General features: G+C 45.5%; 1 protein-coding gene across 3 annotated transcripts in view; it reads left to right on the top strand.

Moving 5' to 3' along the window:
- Window positions 1-8693: 8693 nt before the first annotated feature.
- Window positions 8694-21572, top strand: part of ZDHHC14 (zinc finger DHHC-type palmitoyltransferase 14) — a 291840-nt gene continuing 278961 nt past the window's right edge. For 2 of the 3 annotated variants that reach the window (XR_008698438.1, XM_055536073.1), the window contains exon 1: window positions 8694-9825. Coding sequence is in view for 1 of the 3 variants with exons in the window: in XM_055536073.1 (XP_055392048.1) it covers window positions 9581-9825 (245 nt within the window). In the remaining 2 variants the exon portion in view is untranslated. The remainder of the gene's footprint in view (window positions 9826-21572) is intronic. The other variant, XR_008698439.1, reaches the window with a different exon arrangement.

The following is a 21572-nucleotide window of genomic DNA, read 5'->3' on the forward strand; positions in this document are numbered from 1 at the left end:
CCACTCCAGTGTTCTTGCCTGGAGAATCCCAGGGACTGGGGAGCCTGGTGGGCTGCCGTCTCTGGGGTCACATAGAGTCGGACCCGACTGAAGTGACTTAGCATAAGTAAGAATATTCTGGATATTTTATACCCAAAGCAGGGATAACCTTCAGATTGCATTAGTGTACAGTTATGCACATGTCTGTAGAAGAATAAGGACCCACTGGTTTTCTGAATTAGCAATCAGGTTAATGACCCCCCAAAGAAATCCTTCCAAGTGAGCGGACATGTGTATATAATTCTCAACTTCCTTTTGAAAGAAAATGATAGAAATAGTGAAAACTAATGAGAGAAGGAAGAATAATAAGAATACAAGTAATACCTGCTTGTGAACTCACTATTGATGAGCACTTTCACATATTTGATCTCACAGCCAACACTTGAGGTGGGCTGATTTCAGTTATTCATTCCGATGAGGTTTTTACTTCCCACAAATGCCAAGGATGCCAAGAAAAGTTTGTTCTTGGACTTGGTTTCCATGTATTCAGAAAATAAATAGAAGGCAAACAAGCCGTTTTACTGACTAGCTTTAGTTCAGAAATAGCATTAAACATTTCTCAAAAGCCATTCTTTACAGAGGAGACAAGACATTTTTGAAATCCACTTTGGATTCTTTTGAAATTCTTTCTAAGTAGCATTTCTAGTTAAGAGTGTTTCTTTGTTCTGCTCACATCCTTTGAGGAGCAAATGGGTATCGACTGTCCAGATGTAGGTGTTCTGAAAACCAGGCTGTGCTCTCACCATTGTAACCAGAGTTGCAGAACTCAAGAGCTTTAGTCGTCCGTGTCTTCCTGCGAGGGTTAAATCTGAGGCATGGTAGAACTGTTTCTCATTGCCCTGAGGAAGCTTCTTTTTTCCCCATTTTATTACTGGTTACTGTTCTTTTGCATATTTTATAAGTAACCAACAAAATCGTTTTGGAAACTTTGTACTTCATAATTTTTTGCTTCTTTAAAATGCTGAGTCCATACATTTTTGCTTATCAGTTCATAAATGCCTGTACTTTGGGGTGTCAGTTTAGCCTTGGGCTGGAGGCACATCTGGCTTTATCCTGCACCTGCAGCTGAAAGCAGTATGAACATGTTTCTTTGAAATTCTGTGAGGAACTGCAGGCCCAGAAGCAGCGGCAGGTGTCACCCAGACAGATATCTTGTAGTTTCTGCAACATCACCTTCATGCCCGTGGCTGAAATCTGATGAGAGCCCCGACGTGGGTTATACTGTGAAAAAACACCAGACAAACCCCAAATGGACTGACATCGTACAAAAATAGTGGTCTGGTTGTGGTTTAGTTGCTAAGTCATGTCTGACTCTTTGCGATCCTATGGACTGTAGCCCACCAGGCTCCTACGTCCATGTTATTATGCTGGAGTGGGTTGCCATTTACTTCTCCAGGGGACCTTCCCGGCCCAGGAATTGAACCCAGGTCTACCTACATTGCAGGCAAATTCTTTGCCGACTGAGCTACGAGGGAATCCCAAAATGTCAAGATCAAGAAATTAAAAGGAGGTGGAATTGTTTCATATTGAAGGAGTAACTGCTAGATATGAACCTGGGCTAGATCTCGAACTAGGGAAGATCAACTATAAAGAGCATCATTCAGACATTTGATGAAATTGGATTATGGTCTGCATATATTTATGTATGCACGTGTGCATGCTATGTTGCTTCGGTCGTGTCGGACTCTGTGAGACTCTATGGACTGCAGCCCACCAGGCTCCTCTGTCCATGGGATTCTCCAGGCAAGATTACTGGAGTGGGTTGCCATGCCCTCCTCCAGATCTTCCTGACCCAGGGATTGAACCCACATCTCTTAACGCCTACCTGCATTGGCAGGCAGGTTCTTTACCACTAGAGCCACCTGGGAAGCCCCATATATGTTTGCCTATAATTATATGAACCTCAGGAAAGATATATACTAAGTTGTTAACATTGGTTTCTTGGGAAAGAGTGGGGATTGAGGATGAAAGGGAAAAATACCACACTTCAAAAAAGCAGAAAGGATGAATAGCACGCATGACTTGATTCCATTTTTGTTAAGTAATAGATATATGTATGTGTGTGCATAAAATGAATTTCATAAGGATGGTCAACAAAGCCTTAATGACTGTTATCTTAAGGTAATGGGAATTTGAGCAACTTTTACATTTTTCGTATTTATGTGTAAGATAATGTTTTTTAACACAATGGTTTCCAATGCATGTTTATTGCTTTTATTAAAGTCCGAAAAAGTAATTTTTTTAGCATTAGAAGAGCCAAGAAACAGTCACTGGGGAAATTATAAGAACATTTTGGATTAAATTTTTTCTGCCTCATCCAATTTTCTCTTGTGGTGCTGAGTTTACTACTTTAAACATCTTACATGTTTTGACACAAGATGTTCCCAGATGTGCGGAGTACATGTAAAAATCCGAGAAAACTCTCTGGCTTGGAAGGAATTAGGTTGCCTGACTGATGTTCTGAGGAATTTTGTTTGGTATAGGAGCTTCAGCAATCACTTCCTAAGCTAAATATCAGTTGCTCAGTTGTGTCCGACTCTTTCTTACCCCATGGACTGTAGCCTGCCAGGCTCCTCTGTCCATGGGATTCTCCAGGCAAGAATGTTGGAGTGGGTTGCTATTTTCTTCTCCAGGGGATCTTCCTGACCCAGGGGAGAGATCTTCTCGAACCCAGATCTCCTGCACTGCAGGCAGATTCTTTACCATCTGAGCCACCGATTACTTCCTGCCATCCCTGAACTCTTGGAAGAAATCCTCTGGCATTCTCAAAGTTCTTCAAGGACCTGGTCCTTTTGACTTGGGCACTTTCACCACCCAGGTGCACGCCTCCTGTCCTCCAAAGGTATACAAATCATTGCTGGGGGATCCCAATGTCCTCCCTCTTCACTGTGGAGACCACACCTTCTCCTGACTGGAGGGATTCTAAGAATGACTGACGTGGGTTTGTGGACTGCTTTGAGCAGGGCTGGCCACCCACTCCAGTATGCTTGCCTGGAAAGTTCCATGAATAGAGAAGCTGGGCGGGCTACAGTGCATGGGGTCGCCAAGAGCCGGACACGACTGAGCAACTAACACACTGTGAGATGCTCAGATGAAAGTAACAAAGCTCTAATTTTGTGAGTAACATAACCCGTGTTGTCAGTAGACTCACTGAGGCAGATGAGACAAGGGAAAGACCTGCCGGAATTAAAGATGCACCAGCATTCCAGGGAGGGCCAGCTTGGAGCTCTCAGGGCTCAGGGTGGTGATGACCATGGTAGCTCTAGGAGGGCGGTCCCGTGTAACCAAGATGAAGAGTGAATGTCCCCGGGAGTTCTCAGCTAATAACAAAGCTCAGCTTCCTCTCCCCTCAGGAGGGGAAACAGGGAGGCAGGTTCTGTGCCACTTCCCACAGTGGCTTGGAGGGTCTGAGCTCCAGCTGCCTACAGTGGGAGCTTCTCAGGGCGAGCCTCACAGGCTCCTCCTTCCCTAGCTCACTTCCCGATTATCTCAGCAGTGTTTTCCAGAATCTTCTCCCAAGTAAAACTACTTGCCCTTGAATGTTTGTTGATTTCACTCTAATTGGAAACATCATGTGTTTTCCCACCCATTTCTTTGAGAGCCTAACCCCTTTCAGATCAGATCAGATCAGATCAGTCGCTCAGTCGTGTCTGACTCTTTTTGACCCCATGAATCACAGCACGCCAGGCCTCCCTGTCCATCACCAACTCCCGGAGTTCACTGAGACACACGTCCATCGAGTCAGTGATGCCATCCAGCCATCTCATCCTCTGTCGTCCCCTTCTCCTCCTGCCCCCAATCCCTCCCAGCATCAGAGTCTTTTCCAACGAGTCAACTCTTTGCATGAGGTGGCCAAAGTACTGGAGTTTCAGCTTCAGCATCATTTCTTCCAAAGAAATCCCAGGGCTGATCTCCTTCAGAATGGACTGGTTGGATCTCCTTGCAGACCAAGGGACTCTCAAGAGTCTTCTCCAACACCACAGTTCAAAAGCATCAATTCTTCTGTGCTCAGCTTTCTTCACAGTCCAACTCTCACATCCATACATGACCACAGGAAAAACCATAGCCTTGACTAGACAAACCTTTGTTGGCAAAGTAATGTCTCTCCTTTTGAATATGCTATCTAGGTTGGTCATAACTTTCCTTCCAAGGAGTAAGCGTCTTTTAATTTCATGGCTGCAGTCACCATCTGCAGTGATTTTGGAGCCTAGAAAAATAAAGTCTGACACTGTTTCCACTGTTTCCCCATCTATTTCTCCTAACCCCTTTAGTCTTATCAAATTCTGAGTCCCGGAGTCCCACTTTGCTACAGTCTAGGTCTCAGAGATCTCTCTTTTGGCTGAAATCAAGATATTCTTCCCTCCTCAGCTGGCAGTCAGCCACGTATACTCTTCCATCGTGTAGTGGAATCAGACATGCAAACCTAGCCACCAATCCCGACTCTGTTACTTACCAGCTGTGAAACCTTGGACCAATGACATAACTTCTCTGATCTTTGGTATTATCCTCTGGGAAAGGAAGATAATAATCCTTACCTCATCAGGTTGAAAGTGAAACTCACTCAGTCGTGTCCAACTCTTTGTGACCCTATGGATTATACAGTCCATGGAATTCTCCAGGCCAGAATACTGGAGAGGGTAGCCTTTCCCTTCTCCAGAGGATCTTCCCAATCCAGGGATCGAACCCAGGTCTGCCACATTGCGGGCAGATTCTTTACCAGCTGAACCACCAGGGAAGCCCAAGAACCCTGGAGTGGGTAGCCTATCCCTTCTCCAGCAGGTCTTCCTGACCCAGAAATCAAACCGGGGTCTCCTGCATTGCAGGCGGATTCTTTACGAACTGAGCTGAGGGAATTGCCTCTTGATTTGATAAGCTAAATGTATAGCGAACCAGGACACTGCCTAATACAAGAAAGTATTCCAGAAATAATAGTGATTTTACTATGTAATTTTCTTTCATTATTTACTTTCTCATGTGTCTCCATCTTGTTTTCCCAACCAGACTATAGCTTCTCTGCCCTATTCAGCTTCTTTTATCATACTGCTTGCAAGTGACAGGCACTAAATAATCACTAGTTATCAGTTTTCTAAAGCTTTAAATCAAATAACGCACTCTTTCAATTCAAGGTTCGTTTATAAATTGCTATTCTGAGGCATTTTCAAGGAATTTTTTGCAGGTAACGTCTTTTCTGGACCTCAATCTTCTCACACACTAAACAAATGTTTGGTCTATAATTCCAGATGTACTGGGTCTTTATAGCATTAAAATATGGAATCTATATTTTTTAAAATTTATTATATTGAAGCATAGTTGATTTAGCCTTCAGAACCATAAGATGTTACATTTGTGTGTGGGTGCTAAGTAGCTTCAGTCATGTCGGACTCTTTCTGACCCCATGGACTGTAGCTCATCAGGCTCCTTTGTCCATGGGATTCTCCAGGCAAGAGTACTGGAAGGGGTTGCCATGCCCTTCTCCAGGGAATCTTCCTGACCCAGGGATGGAACTCTCTTTTCTGTGTCTCCTGCATTGGCAGGAGTTCTTTACCACTAGCGCCACCTGGGAAGATAATTGATATACAATGCTGTAGTAATTTCTACTGTACAGCAAAGTGATTCAGTTATACATTCTTTTTCATATTTTTTATTAATTGGGGGAAAACTGCTTTACAATGTTGTGTTGGTTTCTGCCATACAATAATGCAAATTAACCATAATTATACCTACATCACCTCCTTTTTGAGCCTCCCTCCCCTTCCCCCAACCCACCTTAGTAGCTAGGCTCCTGGACGGGGGCCTCTCCATGTGCCTGCCTGCCTCCCTGCCCCACCCTCAGCCCCGACCCTGACCTGGCTTTGCAGCAAAGGTGGGGAATTTGGGGGCCCCCATCACATGAAAGGAAAGGGTGTGCTGTGAGTGTTAGGTTGCTTCAGTCATGTCCAATTCTTCACGATCCCACAGACTGTATGTAGCCTGCCAGGCTCTTCTGTCCATGGGATTCTCCAGGCAAGACTACTGGAGTGGATTGTCATGCCCTGCTCCAGGGATGGAACCCAAGGCTCCTGTCACCTGCATTGGCAGGAGGGTTCTTTAGCACTAATGCCACCTGGGAAGACCAATTAATAGCCATGGTGGTGGTTTAGCCGCCATTGTTGTTATTCAGTCACTCAGTTGTGTCTGATTCTTTGCGACCCCATGGACTGCAGCACGCAAGGCTTCTCTATCCTTCACTGTCTCCTGGAGTTTGCTCAAACTCATGTCCATTGAAACCCTGATGCCATCCAACCATCTCATCCTCTGGGTCCCCTTCTTTTCCTGCCTTCAATCTATCCCCTAAGTTTGAGCAAATATGGAATAGGAAGAAGCAAGGAATTCCTAGGAAGACAACTGCAAACAATCATATCAACTTATCTAGAAACTTGCTTGCAATGGGAAATTTAGAGATAATTTTTAAAGAGTTTGTTATCCTCCAACTAAAAAAAAAAATAAAAGTATAACCAAGACTTGGAGAAGGCAATGGCACCCCACTCCAGTACTCTTGCCTGGAAAATCCCATGGAAGGAGGAGCCTGGAAGGCTGCAGTCCATGGGGTCGCTGGGAGTCTGACACGACCGAGCGACTTCACTTTCACTTTTCTCTTTTCATGCACTGGAGAAGGAAATGGCAACCCACTCCAGTATTCTTGCCTGGAGAATCCCAGGGATGACGGAGCCTGGTGGGCTGCTGTCTATGGGGTCGCACAGAGTTGGACACGACTGAAGCGACTTAGCATAGCATAGCATAGCATAACCAAGACTCCAAAAAAATATTAGATCTTAATTGAGAACAAGAATAGTCATCTTTTTTTAAAGCCACAAAGTCAATGGATTTAGTATATTTACTGGACACCTGGAGAAAATGTGTCTGCAATAAGTCAAATAACATCCCATTGACCCCATGAGCTAAAGGAAAGGAAAGCATGGGAGAGTTTTCATTTGAAATGTCTGAGGTTTGCCATCTGTTTCTTTAAAATAGTACAGCCACAGAGTACTTCTCTCTTTAATGTGCTCATTGGTCAAACCATTCGAACCTATTTCTAACCAAGATCCTACCCATCCTCCAATATGCTTCAGAATGGACCCTTGTAAATATTTTTTATTCATGACTCCTAATTTCATTTCATATTCTAATTGCCATTCCCGCCACTTTTTCCTCATTACAGGAAGCTCTTCCAACTGGCCCCAGTTCTTTTTCTCTCTTGATTAAACCAAATCTCATCTCCCTTTGAAAACTGCTCACCTAGGCAGTGTTTAAGGGAAATTCTCAGGGCTCTGGGTTCGATACCATCTCTGCCACCCGGCGCTTCGTGACTTCTGGCAAGTAGCTGTGCGTTCTCTTAAGCCGGATACAACAGTGTCTCGCAGGGTTGTCGTGAAGATTAGATAAAGAACGTGTGTCATGCGGAAAGTGCCCCAGCACAGGAAAGGGGCAGCCGTCCACACCTTTCCCTTTGTTGGTTTCCATCTCCAACGGAGAGCACCGGCACGCTCTGTACCGCGCCTCTCCCGCCCTCGTTGCGGAGCATGCAGGGATTTGTAGTTTTTTGGTCCCCTAGTTGCGGTTTCTCTCGGAGCAGCGGCGCGAGAGGAAGAACTACACATCCCACTGGGCCGTGAAAGGAAAGTGGGGCGCGGAAAACCGAGCGTCCCCGCCCGGCAGGCTTCGCTCCTGCGGCCCACCGGCTATGCCTGCGGCGGGAGGGCTCAGACCCCGCGACAAACCTGGGGCCGAGCGCCGGCGCCAATCCGCGGGGGCCGCCCGGCTGGGGCGGGAGACCAGAACTGGCCCTGCCGCCGTGGGAGCGCGCGGGGGTCGGGGGGAGAGAAATAAAGCGAGCAAATTGTGGGCGCCCATGGGGGAGAAGAAGTGAGAAAGGGCAGGGGAGGCAGCAACCCACGCAGAACCGGCTGCCACCGGGGGCTTGTCCTCCGGAAGGGAGTCGGGGGCCGGAGGGGGACCGAGACCGATTTCGCTGCCCCCTCCTCCCCGTGGAAACCTGGAAACCCGGCTTGGAAGCCGGCCGGAAGGCGGAGATCCCCCCGCCCTCAGCTCCCATCCTGGATTCTGGCCCGCCTGGGCACGCCCCTACCCACCCTGTCGCCCGGGCGCCCCCATCGCCTTCCCGGGCAGCATTAGAGACCCCCCACCCCCCCGCCTCCCAACCCGACCACGCAACCCGCCGGGGAGGGTCACGCCTCCGCGCCGGTTCCTCAGGCCCCCGGGACTCGCAAGAATGGGTTTGCGTATTGCTGCGTGAATGTGTGTCCCCGAGGCGGCTGCGACCGCGGGAATAAACCGGGAGGAGAAGAGGGGAAGCGGACAGAAATCTGCGGGAGAGCGATCAGCGGGTACCCGGCTGGAGCGGCCCCGGGGCGATGGTGGAGGGAGCCCAGTGCCCACCCCCGCCCCGACACTGGCCTCGCCGGGCCGGCCGGTGGGGACCGGGGCGGGGGCGCGGCAGTTCCCGTGCGGACTTCGCGGGGCGAGAAGGAGGGGCCGGAGGAGGAGCCCGGCGGGCGAGGCGCGGGCCACCGCCCACCGGGCGGGGAGGAGAAGGCGGACCCGTTCGGAGCTCGGCGCGCGCGCCGGGGCTCAGCCTTGCAAACAAGTGTCTGTGGCGCTCGCCCCGCGGCCCGGACACAAGCGCTTCGCCGCCCCCCGGCGGCCCTCCTTGTGCCGGGCCTGGCTCCTATGGGGCAGGACCGATCCAGCGAGCCCCTGGGCGCGCAGTCCTCCACCCGCCGCCGCCGCCGCGACCCTCGGGCCGGGCGGCCCCGGCAGCTTCACGCGGGGGCCGCGGACTCCGCTTGGCTGCCAGGCGCGCCGGCGCGGGGTCGCCGCGCGATCAGCGGCGCCCAGGCTGTCGCCGAGCCCGCTCCCGACAGAATAACGTGCTTGGTTTCCCCACCCACCCCTGGGAGGGGTTGCTGGGGCCGCGAGCGGCCTCCCAGTTTCCATCGCTCTCTCCTGGGCAGGATCCGCCGCCGGGAGGAAGGATTAGAATAAACCTGAACCGCGGCGCAGAAGTGGCTCCCGGGGAAGCCGGCGCCGGGGCCGCCGCCTCGTGTCCCCTCGGGGCGCAGCGCTCGGGGGTCGGCGGGCCGGAGCCCAGGCGCGGCCCGCGGGCCGGGGGCAGCGGGGCCGAGCGAGCGGCCGCGCGAGGGGGCGGGCGCGCGGCCCACCGGGGGGCGGCCGGGCAGCCCCCTGCACCCCGCGGGGGCCCCGAGCCCCGGCACGCGGGCTGGACGCGAGCGAGGACCGCCGCCGCGGGCTGCGGGCGAGCCCCGTCCCTCTCGGCAGGGGATCGGGCTATGACAGCTGGGCGCCCCAAAGGGTTAACCTGGGTGTCCTCGGCAAAGTTGTCGCCGAGCCGGGAGCCCGCGTAGGGGCCGCGGCACCGAGGCTCGGGGGGCGGCCGGGCGGCCGGCGGCGGTCGTGGCTCGGCGGGGCCCGCGCGGCCGGGGGGCTGCTGGGGGTGTGCGCCCCCAGCCGGCTGCCCTCGTGGATGCCTCCCGGCGGCGGCGGGCCCATGAAAGACTGCGAGTACAGTCAGATCAGCACCCACAGCTCCTCCCCCATGGAGTCGCCCCACAAGAAGAAGAAAATCGCGGCCCGGAGGAAATGGGAGGTTTTCCCGGGAAGAAACAAGTTCTTCTGCAACGGGAGGATCATGATGGCCCGGCAGACGGGCGTCTTCTACCTGACCCTCGTCCTCATCCTGGTCACTAGCGGACTCTTCTTCGCCTTCGAGTAAGTGGCGGCGAAAGCTTCCCCGACGCCTGCACCCCCTTGATCCCCGACCCTCCCCTCGATACTTTCGTTTTCTAGAAGCCTTATCTGTTGTATATCGTTATATAATACAGACACCCGCCCCCCCCACCTTTTTTTTTTTTTTTTCCTTTTCTTTCAAAGGTCTGTTTGCTGGTCCGTCCCCAGAGATAATGCAGTTCTGGGTCGGGCTCTAGGAGTGGAGGACAGGGCAGAGGGGGACACTTGGAAGGTGTATCTGCCTTGTTGCTCCAGAGGGTTGAGTGGCACTTTGGCAGGTGGCTGATTCTTGGCGCTAGCCCGACTCCTGGAGTTTGGGGAATAGCAATCCAGCCCAGATGTAGCCTTCTGTAGGAAGCGGGAAGGAGGTAGATCCACAGAGGGGATCCACAGAGTTGGCTTCCTTTCCTATTCAAGAGCTGTAAGGGCATCATGTTAAGCTCGGCTTTCTAAATCTTCTACACGTCTTTGCTGAATATCGAGAAATCTTGGTTGGTTGAGGTCTCAGTGTAGGCCACCCCATGTGGCCTGGAAGGATAATTTCATTTTTCATTCCCCTTTATATGTTCACTCTTAGTCAACAGTTTCTGATTTACTATCAGGTTTCTAAACGCTTCACTGTTTTAAAAAAAGTTTCAATAAAAAAATGTTCCAAGCAAACACTTTTCCCACCTCTTCCTGATATTTGCAAACAGGTTAAAAAGGAGACTTCTTACTGCATGGTAACTTCTGACTCCAGAAACAATACTTGGGGACTTTAGAGTTTTAACTGGAAAAAAAAAAGTACATGCATGTCTTCTCTGTTTTCAGGAAAATCAGATTGGCTGGTAGCAACTATCCTCCTGCCAACTAATGAGGGATCTTCTTACTTATTAATAGTATTAGATAAAGTAGTTTAACCACATTCCAGAATCAATTTCAATTGCTCTTATTGGGTCCAATGTTTGCAATGCAACTTCTTATGTAATTCTTGGTATCTGATGTTCAATGAAATTTGTAGCTACTACTCCCCACCACCATTTAAAAAAAAAAGCAATATATTTATTGGGGGTTCTTTGCTTTTGCTGTATCCTGGTTATTATGGGGCATGATAACGCTTTCTGCTTCTGTTGGGTAGGGTTCATTAAAACTTTCTGTGTGTATTTACTTTTGTCTCTGATAAGTATTAATAGGCTCTGATTTTTTGCCTGATGTTTGATATTCCAAATGTTGTCTCAGTCAGAAATAGATGACAGTGTAATACTATTCACTTAAAGCCCTCTGACTCTGAGGGGAAGCATTTTGCATCTGAACATTGAGCCATGATGAACAATTTTAACAGGATTGAGTTAGAACAGGTGAGGAGAGAGATCTCATATATAAGCCTCCGCCTCCCCGAGTCTTTCTTTCAGACAGCCCCTCCATTTCTGACTATGCAAAATGCTCAGGTCTCTCCCAGAGCTTTTAACTTTGGTGCACCTTTGAGACTAGTTGGTGGAGTCTGTCAAGGGGACAGAGAGGGCTGGAGGGTCAGGGTGTGGAGAGGTTTTCTGAATGACCTGAGAAATGCCCTGTTGTTGCTGCTTCTGTTCTCCTTGCCTTCATCCAGAGTCATCCTCTGGTCCTTACAGACCTGGGGAACTGGAGCGAGGGGCCAGAGTTTGCAGCAGAGTTGTAACCCATTTCGGCACTGACTTGATGATTCCATATGGCTGAATAGAAATGCCATTCTTCTAATGGCGGCTTTCATTACAGGGGGTCCCCTAGACGGAGTTCACTGTGTTCCTAATGTTAACAAAGTTTTAGTGGATCCGTATTGCCATCTTTGCTCTTTTTAGCAAGGCTAAGAGTGCAGAAAGTGGATTAACTTTGTGATTGCATTGCACAGCTTCAGCCACAAGTGTGTTACATGTAGAATCATGAATATTTCATCTTCTCTAACACAAATCCCCACAGGATGGTTAGGGGTCCCCTCCAGTTATTACTCACCATCTTTTATTTTCTTCTTTTCAAACACTGCTTTTTACTAAACCATCATAAATTCATTTCTACTTCTTCATCTCTGTGTGTGTTTCTTCCAAGAGTTCCCCAAAGTCCTCACTAGCAGGTTGTTAGGGATTTTTTTCTGCGTCAGTGTTAATGGATGGCTGTAGGAATAAACATGTGCACTGGGATTTTGTTAGCTACTGTCAGCAGCTTCATTTTTAGATCGGCTCTACATGTACGTGTATCTTTGGTGTCCATGAGCGTCACTTCAATTAGGTGATTTCAGATTTCAAGGAAAGAAGGCTCATCGCAGCACGAAACCTCAGTTGCGAAAAGTCATAGGGCCATTCAAACTATAGAATATTATGCTTTGGCAAGAATATTTGTCCCTGTATTGCTTTTAAGTTCATTACCGTTGGTAATGCCAGAGTGATATTAATTTGACAGAGTCTCAGAGAACCAATTAGTCACATGCTTGGGAAATGAAATGCCAGTAGACTAACAGAGATCAAGACAGAATGACAGACAGTTTTGTTTTGCTCATTGTCTGCCCTCCTTCTGCCGTTCCTCAGTTATTTATTGAGCATATACTATGTGGTTGCCTGTTTTGGTGAATTTCATGTCTAGATAACTTTAATATTAGCAGAGTTCCATTTTTAAACATTAGACTCTGTGCTTCTCCATTCTGTCACACGAAGGCAAATATGAAATTTGAAAATAAGACATATAACTTCTAAACTCAGTTTTAGACCTCCTTTTCCTGCAACTCTTCTCCACCCCACCTCTCCTTTCTAACCTTGAGCAGATGGACAGGGAAGTGGACTTCCTGGAATGCAGCAATAGGTATTGATACTGTCTTCAACCCTGGAAGAAAGGCCGGGTAGAATGTTATTCCCAACTTGAAGATGAAGTGACAGAGGCTTAGAAAGCAACTACCTAAGGTCACATGCTAATTAGTGGTGGGGCTTCGGGCAGCAAAGCCTGTGACCCTTCTGATGGTCTGGGCTGCTCCTCCTCCATGTGTAGAATAGTGGTCACAGGTGTGTGTGCATATTGGCCAGACAGATCCCAAGATTCTGCCCAGAAGTATGACCCTAGACACATAATTTGACTCTTCTAAGCCTTAGTTTCCCAGTCTGTTAAATGGGATTCATAATATCGACCGTTAAATGTTGTGAAGATTAAAAGAAGTATATTTAGTACAGCATCTGATATGTACCATCTACTCATTAGATGGTACCTATTATTAGAGAAGGGCTTCCCAGGTGACATTAGTGGTAAAGAACCCACCTGCCAATTCAGGAGACGTAAGAGATGTCGGTTTGATTCCTGGGGAAGATCCCTTGGAGGAAGACATGGCAATCCACTCCAGTATTCTTGCCTGGAGAATCCCATGGACAGAGGATCCTGGTGGGCTATAGTCCATAGATTCAGAGTCTGACATGACTGAAGCAACTTAGCATGCATTATTAGAGCAATAGCCTCCCAGGGACACTGGTCCCCGTTTCTGAGAACCTGTGAAGGAAGGAGTATGGGGGTTATGAAGCAAGCATGACAGGGATAGCATATTAGGGCTGAAAAAATGTGGAACCATGCAGCCTGCGGTTGAAACAGAGGAGCAGCTTTGCCCCCGCCCCTTTTATCCAGACCCTGAGCAAGAACAGGGGAAACCTCCAAGAAGCAGGGACTGGATTTCATTTCCATTTTTGGAGCTACCATCTCAGAATGGAGAAGACAGAAAGAAAGCAACTAGAAGTCCACCTAAAGCAGCTCTCCAGTCTTTGCCAGTTAGGGCAGGGCTGTTTACCTTTGGGCATCTTTTATTTGACTTATAGAGGGCTGGTCCAAAGTGACAGCATTCCATGGGTGTTTAAGAGGGAAGGGAGGAGGTTGGTTGCAGTGCTATTGAGATGTCTCTCTATTCCTTGCACTTATTGAGGGCTTGCTCATCAGAGACTCTCTGCAGTGTCCTCAGACTCACACCCCCAGAATAGTCATTTGAAAAGATCAGTGAACATTATCAATTTCTTTCTCTCTGACATACACACACACAGCCCACTTTAGAGTTGAAAATTTGAGGGAAAAAAAAGCAAAAGTCTTTGGTCCTAAAGTATTGACCTTTCATAGTCTCTTGATGACCAGGGCAGAAAGGAGGAGATGAACTGGGGTGCACATGACGTTCTTGTTTCCAGGAGCACCCCTTGAGGCCAGGGGAGCAATGCTCAGGTCTTGGAGTTGACCGTCCCCTGCTCCTATGCTGTCACCACGGACAGTTTGGAGATGTTACTAGAGCTGAAGCTGAGATTGCGGTAGCGTTCTTAAATTTCTCCTCACTAAGAAGTCTGTTGGTGATTCTTTAAAAAAAAGTCATGTTTTCTTCTCTCTTGTCGTCCCCTTGCCTTCCTTCCCGTCGTTACTTCCTCTTCCTCCTTCTCCTCCCCTCTGAAATAACTGGTAAATAATTGGTAGTCATTGGAACTGCAGTCTGTTTGCCTTGAAGATGGAACAAGAGACTGTCCCCCATAAACAGAAGTGTGATTTCCAATAATAATGTCTCTCTTTTGGATTGGAAATCCTTTATTATCTAGTAGAGGGTACTGCCTTATAATACCTAAAGATAACCCATTCATTATGCGTGATTAACACATGGAGAAGGAAATGGCAACGCACTCCAGTACTGTTGCCTGGAGAATCCCATGGACAGAGGAGCCTGGCGGGCCATGGTCCATGGGGTCGCAGAGAGTCAGACACGACTGAAGTGACTGAGCACGCACGAGACACATATAAATTCTGTGGGGATAGGGACTCTCTGTTTTGTTCACCCGTATTCCCCCAGCATTTATAGTAGTACCTTGTGCATAGCAGGCTCTCAGTAAATATTTATCATTTAATGAAATAATGGTAAAATTGAAACACACTGAAAAACAACTTCTGTGTGCTTTGGTTTTTCATTTTGTAGAGTTGGGAACTTTAATAAAATGTAGAATTAATAATATCAGAAACATTGATTATAATGTAATTCAGAATCAAATATCATCCTTTTTCAAATGCATCAGTTGAAACAGAAGAAATCAAAGATTTTCTTGGTTACTTAGAAACTAATGACAGAGTTGGGATGTTCTCTTCACTAACCAAGATTTCTATTTTTTTTTTTTTCTGTAGTTTTTAACTAAACGCTTTAAACAAACAAAGCACTCTGTGATATATATGAAGGTTACCCAATAACCAGCAGCACCTAGAATAATTTTACGTTTTATAGGGTCTTGACTTTGGATACTTGAATTTATATAATAGGATTCTTAAGAATTCTATCGACTCCTTATATTTCACTGTTTTCTCTTAGCTAGTGACATCACGTTATGCAAAAAGGACTCCTGTAGGTTCCTATAATAGGGTGATGATGGTCAGTTATTTAATGGGCTGTATCTACATGCATGCTTGCTTGCTCAGTTTTGAACGACTCCTGTGACCCTGTGGACTGTAGCCCACCAGGCTCCTCTGTCCATGGGATTCTCCAGGCAAGAATACTGGAGTGGGTTGTCGTTTTCCTCCTTCAGGAGATCTTCCGAACCCAGGGATCAAACCCATGGCATCTCCTGTATCTCCTGCATTGCAAGTGGATCCTTTACTCTGCTGAGCCATCAGGGAAGCCTGTATGTACATAACCTGGAGATTTTTCTTTTGCAGTACAATGCTGCACATAATTTATTCAAAGCAGAGTTATTATTTCTTAGCAAGGGAACTTAAATTAAGGGTTTCAAGGAAATGTGCTCCTTGTTTTGTAGATGAGGTTGTTAGGAAAGGGAAAATGGTGGTGGTCAATAGATGCTTATGGTCTTCCCAGGTGGCTCAATGGTAAAGAATCCCCCTGGCAATGCAGGAGACACAGGAGGTTTGGGTTCGATCCCTGGGTCAGGAAGATGCACTGGAGGAAGAAATGGCAACCCATTCCAGAATTCTTGCCTGGAAAATCCTATGGACAGAGGAGCCTCGTGGGTTATAGTTCATCGGGTTGCAAAGAGTTGGACATGACTGAGCCCAAAATCAATATATGCTTTAATTAGATACACCCAGAAATTTGAATCTGATAAAATGTCAGTTGGTTCAAGTAAGAGCTGGGGACCTTCTTAATGCTTTTATTTAGTTCTTCACTAAATATAAAAGTTGGTCCCAACTCAAACTCATTTTTATAAACTGGATGATCTTTCTTCTGTTTACCCCCTGTTTAAAAAATGTAGTATTAGATTGATACAGAAGATTGTATGTAACACACCTTCAAATTTGAAATAAAATATTATAAACAGCACCCATGAAACTGCCACTCACTCAAGAACCACATTAATATCAGGGCTTCTGAGTATTACATCCTCTGGGTTTTAGCCCAGGGCCATAAACTCCCTGAGGTCATCAGTACCTGAGCTAGTCAATATTAATGCCTTGCCTTTTTACCTTCAAGCTTGTTGAATGTATGCATTCCCCAATAATAGATTGTTTCAGTTCAGTTCAGTTCAGTTCAGTCGCTCAGTCTTGTCCGACTCTTTGCGACCCCGTGAATCGCAGCACGCCAGGCCTCCCTGTCCATCACTAACTCCTGGAGTTCACTCAAACTCACATCCGTTGAGTCAGTGATGCCATCCAGCCATCTCATCCTCTGTCGTCCCCTTCTCCTCCTGCCCCCAATCCCTCCCAGCATCAGAGTCTTTTCCAATGAGTCAACTCTTCGCATGAGGTGGCCAAAGTATTGGAGTTTCAGCTTTAGCATCATTCCTTCCAAATAACACTGAGGATTGATTTCCTTTAGGATGGACTGGTTGGATGTCCTTGCAGTCCAAGGAACTCTCAAGAGTCTTCTCCAACACCACACTTCAAAAGCATCAATTCTTCGGCACTCAGCCTTCTTCACAGTCCAACTCTCACATCCATACATGACCACTGGAAAAACCATAGCCTTGACTAGACGGACCTTTGTTGGCAAAGTAATGTCTCTGCTTTTGAATATGCTCCTTAGGTTGGTCATAACTTTCCTTCCAAGGAGTAAGCCGTCTTTTAATTTCATGGCTGCAATCACCATCTGCAGTGATTTTGGAGCCCAAAAAAATAAAGTCTGACTGTTTCCACCATTTCCCCATCTATTTCCCATGAAGTGATGGGACCAGATGCCATGATCTTCATTTTCTGAATGTGGAGCTTTAAGCCATCTTTTTCACTCTCCTCTTTTACGTTCATCAAGAGGTTTTTTAGTTCCTCTTCACTTTCTGCCGTAAGGGTGGTGTCATCTGCATATCTGAGGTTATTGATATTTCTCCTGGCAATCTTGATTCCAGCTTGTGCTTCTTCCAGCCCAGCGTTTCTCATGATGTACTCTCCATATAAGTTAAATAAGCAGGGTGACAATATACAGTCATGACGTACTCCTTTTCCTATTTGGAACCAGTCTGTTGTTCCATGTCCGGTTCTAACTGTTGCTTCCTGACCTGCATTTACTTTGGCTTATTTTTCTATATAAAAATTTTGAAGGGACTCCCCTGGTGGTCTGGTGGCTAAGGCTCCATGGTCCCAATGCAGGGGGCTCAGGTTCAATCTCTGAATAGGGAACTAGATTTGCATGTTGCAACTTAGAGTTAGCCTGCTACAACTAAAGATACTGAATGCTGCAACTAAGACCTGGCACAGCCAAATAAATAAATATAAATATTTTAAAAATGCATATAAATAAAATTTTCTTATATATAGAAAAGTAATGAAAATCTTTTATTTAAAAAAAACTCTCCCTCCCTCTTCTCTCCTTCCCCTTTCTGACCTGTTGAAGAGTAAGTTTCAGATGTCATGCTCTTTATATCCATATTTTTCCACGTGTAATTCTTACAAGAAAGGATATTCTCTTATACACACACAGTATTAGTATCCATTTCAGGAAATTTAATATGGGTACGATAGTCCACATTCAAACTTTGCCTCTATCCTAGGACCAGTGGTTAAAGTTTATCAAAACTGTTTTCTATTTATCTGTTTTTTTCTCTTTTCTTCCTTCTTGCCTCCTTTTAGATGAATTGCCTATTTTTAGCATTCTGTTTTATTTCCTTAAAAAAATGTGGGCTATATTTCTTGTATTTTTTTTTAGTAGTTGTTTGAGAAATTAGAATATGCATCTTTACTCTTTAATAGTCTGCCTCCAAATAGTAATGTTGAACTTCAAAACTAATATGAGAAACTTATTATAGTTCCACTTCTTTCACCCTTTGACTCTTATTCTCATATAGTTTATATCTGTGTATGATACAAACCCAATAATGTGATTATTTAAAAGCGGTCAGTAGTATTTAAAAGAAACATAAATGTAAATAAATAAATATATATATAAAATGAATATACTTTAAAACAAAACCTGTATACATATATAAAATCTAAAAGACACATACACTTGTACATATATAAAAAAGCGATAATTTTAAGTAGAATTTTGTATTTATTCTCACATATGTACCATTTCTGGTACTGTTTATTTCTTTAATATGCATTATTTCTCTTGGGCCGAAGCACGTTTTAGCAGTTCTTGTGTGCAGGTCTGCTGGTGACAAGTTCTCTTAGTTTTTCTTTCGACGGTGTTTCTGCCTTCACTTTGAAAGGATATTTTCACTGGATGTAGAATTCTAGTTTGATAGTTTCTTTTTTTCCTACCAGAACTTTGAAGATGTTGGCTCATTGTCTTCTGGCCTCTTTAATTTCTAAGATAAGTTAGTTTTAATATTTTCTATTTCCCCCTGTATGTAATGGGTGATTTTTTTTTTTTCCAGCTGACTTCCTTTTTTCTTTTTTCAACAGGTTGAATGAAGACATACTGAGGTGTGGTTTTTCTTATAGGGATCCTGCTTTAGATTTACTAAAGCTTCTTGGATCTGTAGATTGATATCTTGAAGTTTTGGTAACTTTCCATCCATTGTTTCTTCAAAAATTTTTTGTCCTATTCTCTCTCCTTGCCTGGAACTTTGTTAATTTATGCATGATACCATATTATATAGTCCCATACATCTTGGATTTTTATAATTGTTTTACTTTTTTTTTCTCTTTGTGTTTCAGTTTGAATAACTCCTGCTGGTCTGTCTTCAAGTTTACTGATCTTTTTCTCTGCTGTGTCCTGTCTATGATGAGCCCTCTTTGATAGCTTACTTTTTGTTCTGAGCATTCCTGTGTTTGAAAAACTAGTTTTTAAACACGAGTTAAGAAGAACAGTTTCCATTCTTCTGCTGAAAATTTCTGTTTGTGTCCATAATTTCTACTGGATCCTTTAACACATTTTTTGTTTTTTGGTAGTTATTTTAGAGTCCTTGCCTTACGATGGCTGTATATCATCTCTGGATCCACTTCTTTTGGCTGTTTCTTCTCTTGACTGGGGCTTACAGTTTCTCCCTTCTTTGTGTTCCTCATAATTTTTGATTGCATGCTAGATATTGTGTGTAAAAGAATTGCAGAGGCTTCAGTAATTTAAAAGGGCATGGACTTCTTTCAGGCCAGCAGTGTGTGGGCTGAGTCAATCTCATTTGTAATTGAAATGGGTGTGACCTTTGGTGAAGCTTTAGTTACATTCATTTAATCACTGACTTCAGATATTTTGAGGGAAGAATAAGAACTTTCCCTTTAGCAGGGACTGGGATCTGAATCCTGATAAAAACTCTTCATGCTCCACAGCTCAGCACCAGCTCACTGAACTGTGGGAGATTTGTTTTTCAGGCAAAATGTCAGCTTTTTGGGATACTGGAGAGCTTTCTTTGTAGTCCTGTCCCTGCGTCTGTACCTAGGACATCTCTTTCTGCCCAGCTGTTTGCTCTCAGCTTTTGGGTGGCTGCTACAGTGCCCTGGGTAAAGGCTTGCAGTGCCTGAAATTCTTCTCATTTTTCTATGCTCTGACCCCTGCCCTATCCTTGGGAAAGGTCCCATAAGTGTCAGGGCAGATCTTTCTTAAGTGTCCTGCCCCATCCCAAGCTTTTGGTGTATTCTTGCCTATATTTGGTGACGATCCACAGGGAAGAGTTGGCTGGTGGTACAGACCTACTCTGTGGCTGAGTCTCCTTGGAATTTGAATCCATATAGCAGTCCACATGTGGCCATTAGCCTGGTTAAAATTTTGCTAGTTTTTCCTTAACTCCTGATATGGTGGATTCCTGGTCTCCCTGCCATTTTGGTAGGAATGAAAGCTACTCTTGGCCTTTTTTTTCTCTGGGGATGGGCTTGACACGTTTATACTTCTTTGCATCTTCAGCTCCCTGATATATTTTAAAAACTGCTTTTGTAGCTAATCTGGCTTACTCTCATTGACAGAGTGGGAGTGATTGCTCTTACAACTTTCAACTTGTGATTTTTTTTTTTAACTTAATGTTGTGTTTCTCAGATTCATTTATGTTGCTGTACATCTATGTAATTAGTTTTTATTGCTTAAATATTTGGTTTGTATACATATGCTCAATTTATTCATCATACTCTTTCTAATATTTCTTTGACTTCTCACTGGTTCTTGGCATTTACTTTCACTTTATAGAATATGCAAGACTGCCTCCGCATAGGCTTTGATTTCTTCTGAAGGGTGTCCTGGCACTGCCTGTGATATCTAGACCCAAATGCTTAGGTCTGGGTAACAGAGAGTTTAGCATGGGATGCATTCTGTTATGCTTCTACATGATGATATTAATAAAATATTTAATAAAAGTGATAAATCATGACTATCAATTAACCATTGAAGTTGTATACAATTAAGAGCAAGGTTTAAAGAAATATACATCCTTACTATTTGACCTAAGTAGTACAGTGGTAAAGAATCTGCCTGCTAATGCAGGAGACACAAAAGAGGTGGGTTCAATCCCTGGGCTGGGAAGATCCCCTAGTGTAGGAAATGGCTACCCAGTATTTTTGCCTGGAAAATTCCATGGACAGAGGAGCCTGGTGGGCTGCAGTCCATGGGGTTGCAAAGAGTCAGATATGATTGAGTATACAGGTATATGATGAGTGAGATACTTTATCACAGATTTTATCTTCATCGTCATAGTTTGATGCTAGTTTTTAATAGATTTCAAGAGAAAGCTTTAGCTTTCCCCCCCTTATTTACAACACTCTAGGTTTGGAAGCTCTTCCCATCTCATGCCTGACTTAGACACAGCCCCTCAGAGGACCTGTAGTTAAGATTCTGTTACTGACCTCTTCTTATGTAGCTGCTTTTCTTTGACAGTCCTGATAGAAGGATTTCTGATTGAACCTGCCAGCCCTCCCTGCTCTTATAGACTCTTTGGTCTCCCTGCTCTACTTGAGAGAGAAAAATCTCTTCCCCTTTCGTGATGGGCCCAGAATGAAGGGAAACGTGACGGCTGTGTGTGTGTGTGTGTGTCTGTGTCTCCTTTTCTCTGGACTCCATTTCTCCAGTCGGTAGAGGTTGTCCTCTCCTTCATTTAGGCTTGTTTTGATCCCTTCCTCCTTGACCCTTCCTCTGAGAGCTGTCCTGCCATTCGAATGGACTTCCCCGTGGCCCCTAGAGAGTTTGGAAGTCGACTTGCTTTCAAGGGAGACTGTTTTATTTTAGAACATTTTAAACATATTTGACCAGAACCAACTATTAAGAAATGTGAATTTCCATACATCTTCAAACTGGGCTTTCAGAACTTCCGACTTCAGAGGCCAACTGCCTGGTCTTTCTTCTGAGAACCATCAGAAGGTGACCAGACTGGGCAGGGTGGCTGATAGAGGAGGGTGTAGCCAACGGTCTCGGGGGCTGGATGTGG

Source organism: Bubalus kerabau, chromosome 9 (assembly GCF_029407905.1).
Source record: "Bubalus kerabau isolate K-KA32 ecotype Philippines breed swamp buffalo chromosome 9, PCC_UOA_SB_1v2, whole genome shotgun sequence".
Taxonomy (NCBI): domain Eukaryota; kingdom Metazoa; phylum Chordata; class Mammalia; order Artiodactyla; family Bovidae; genus Bubalus; species Bubalus kerabau.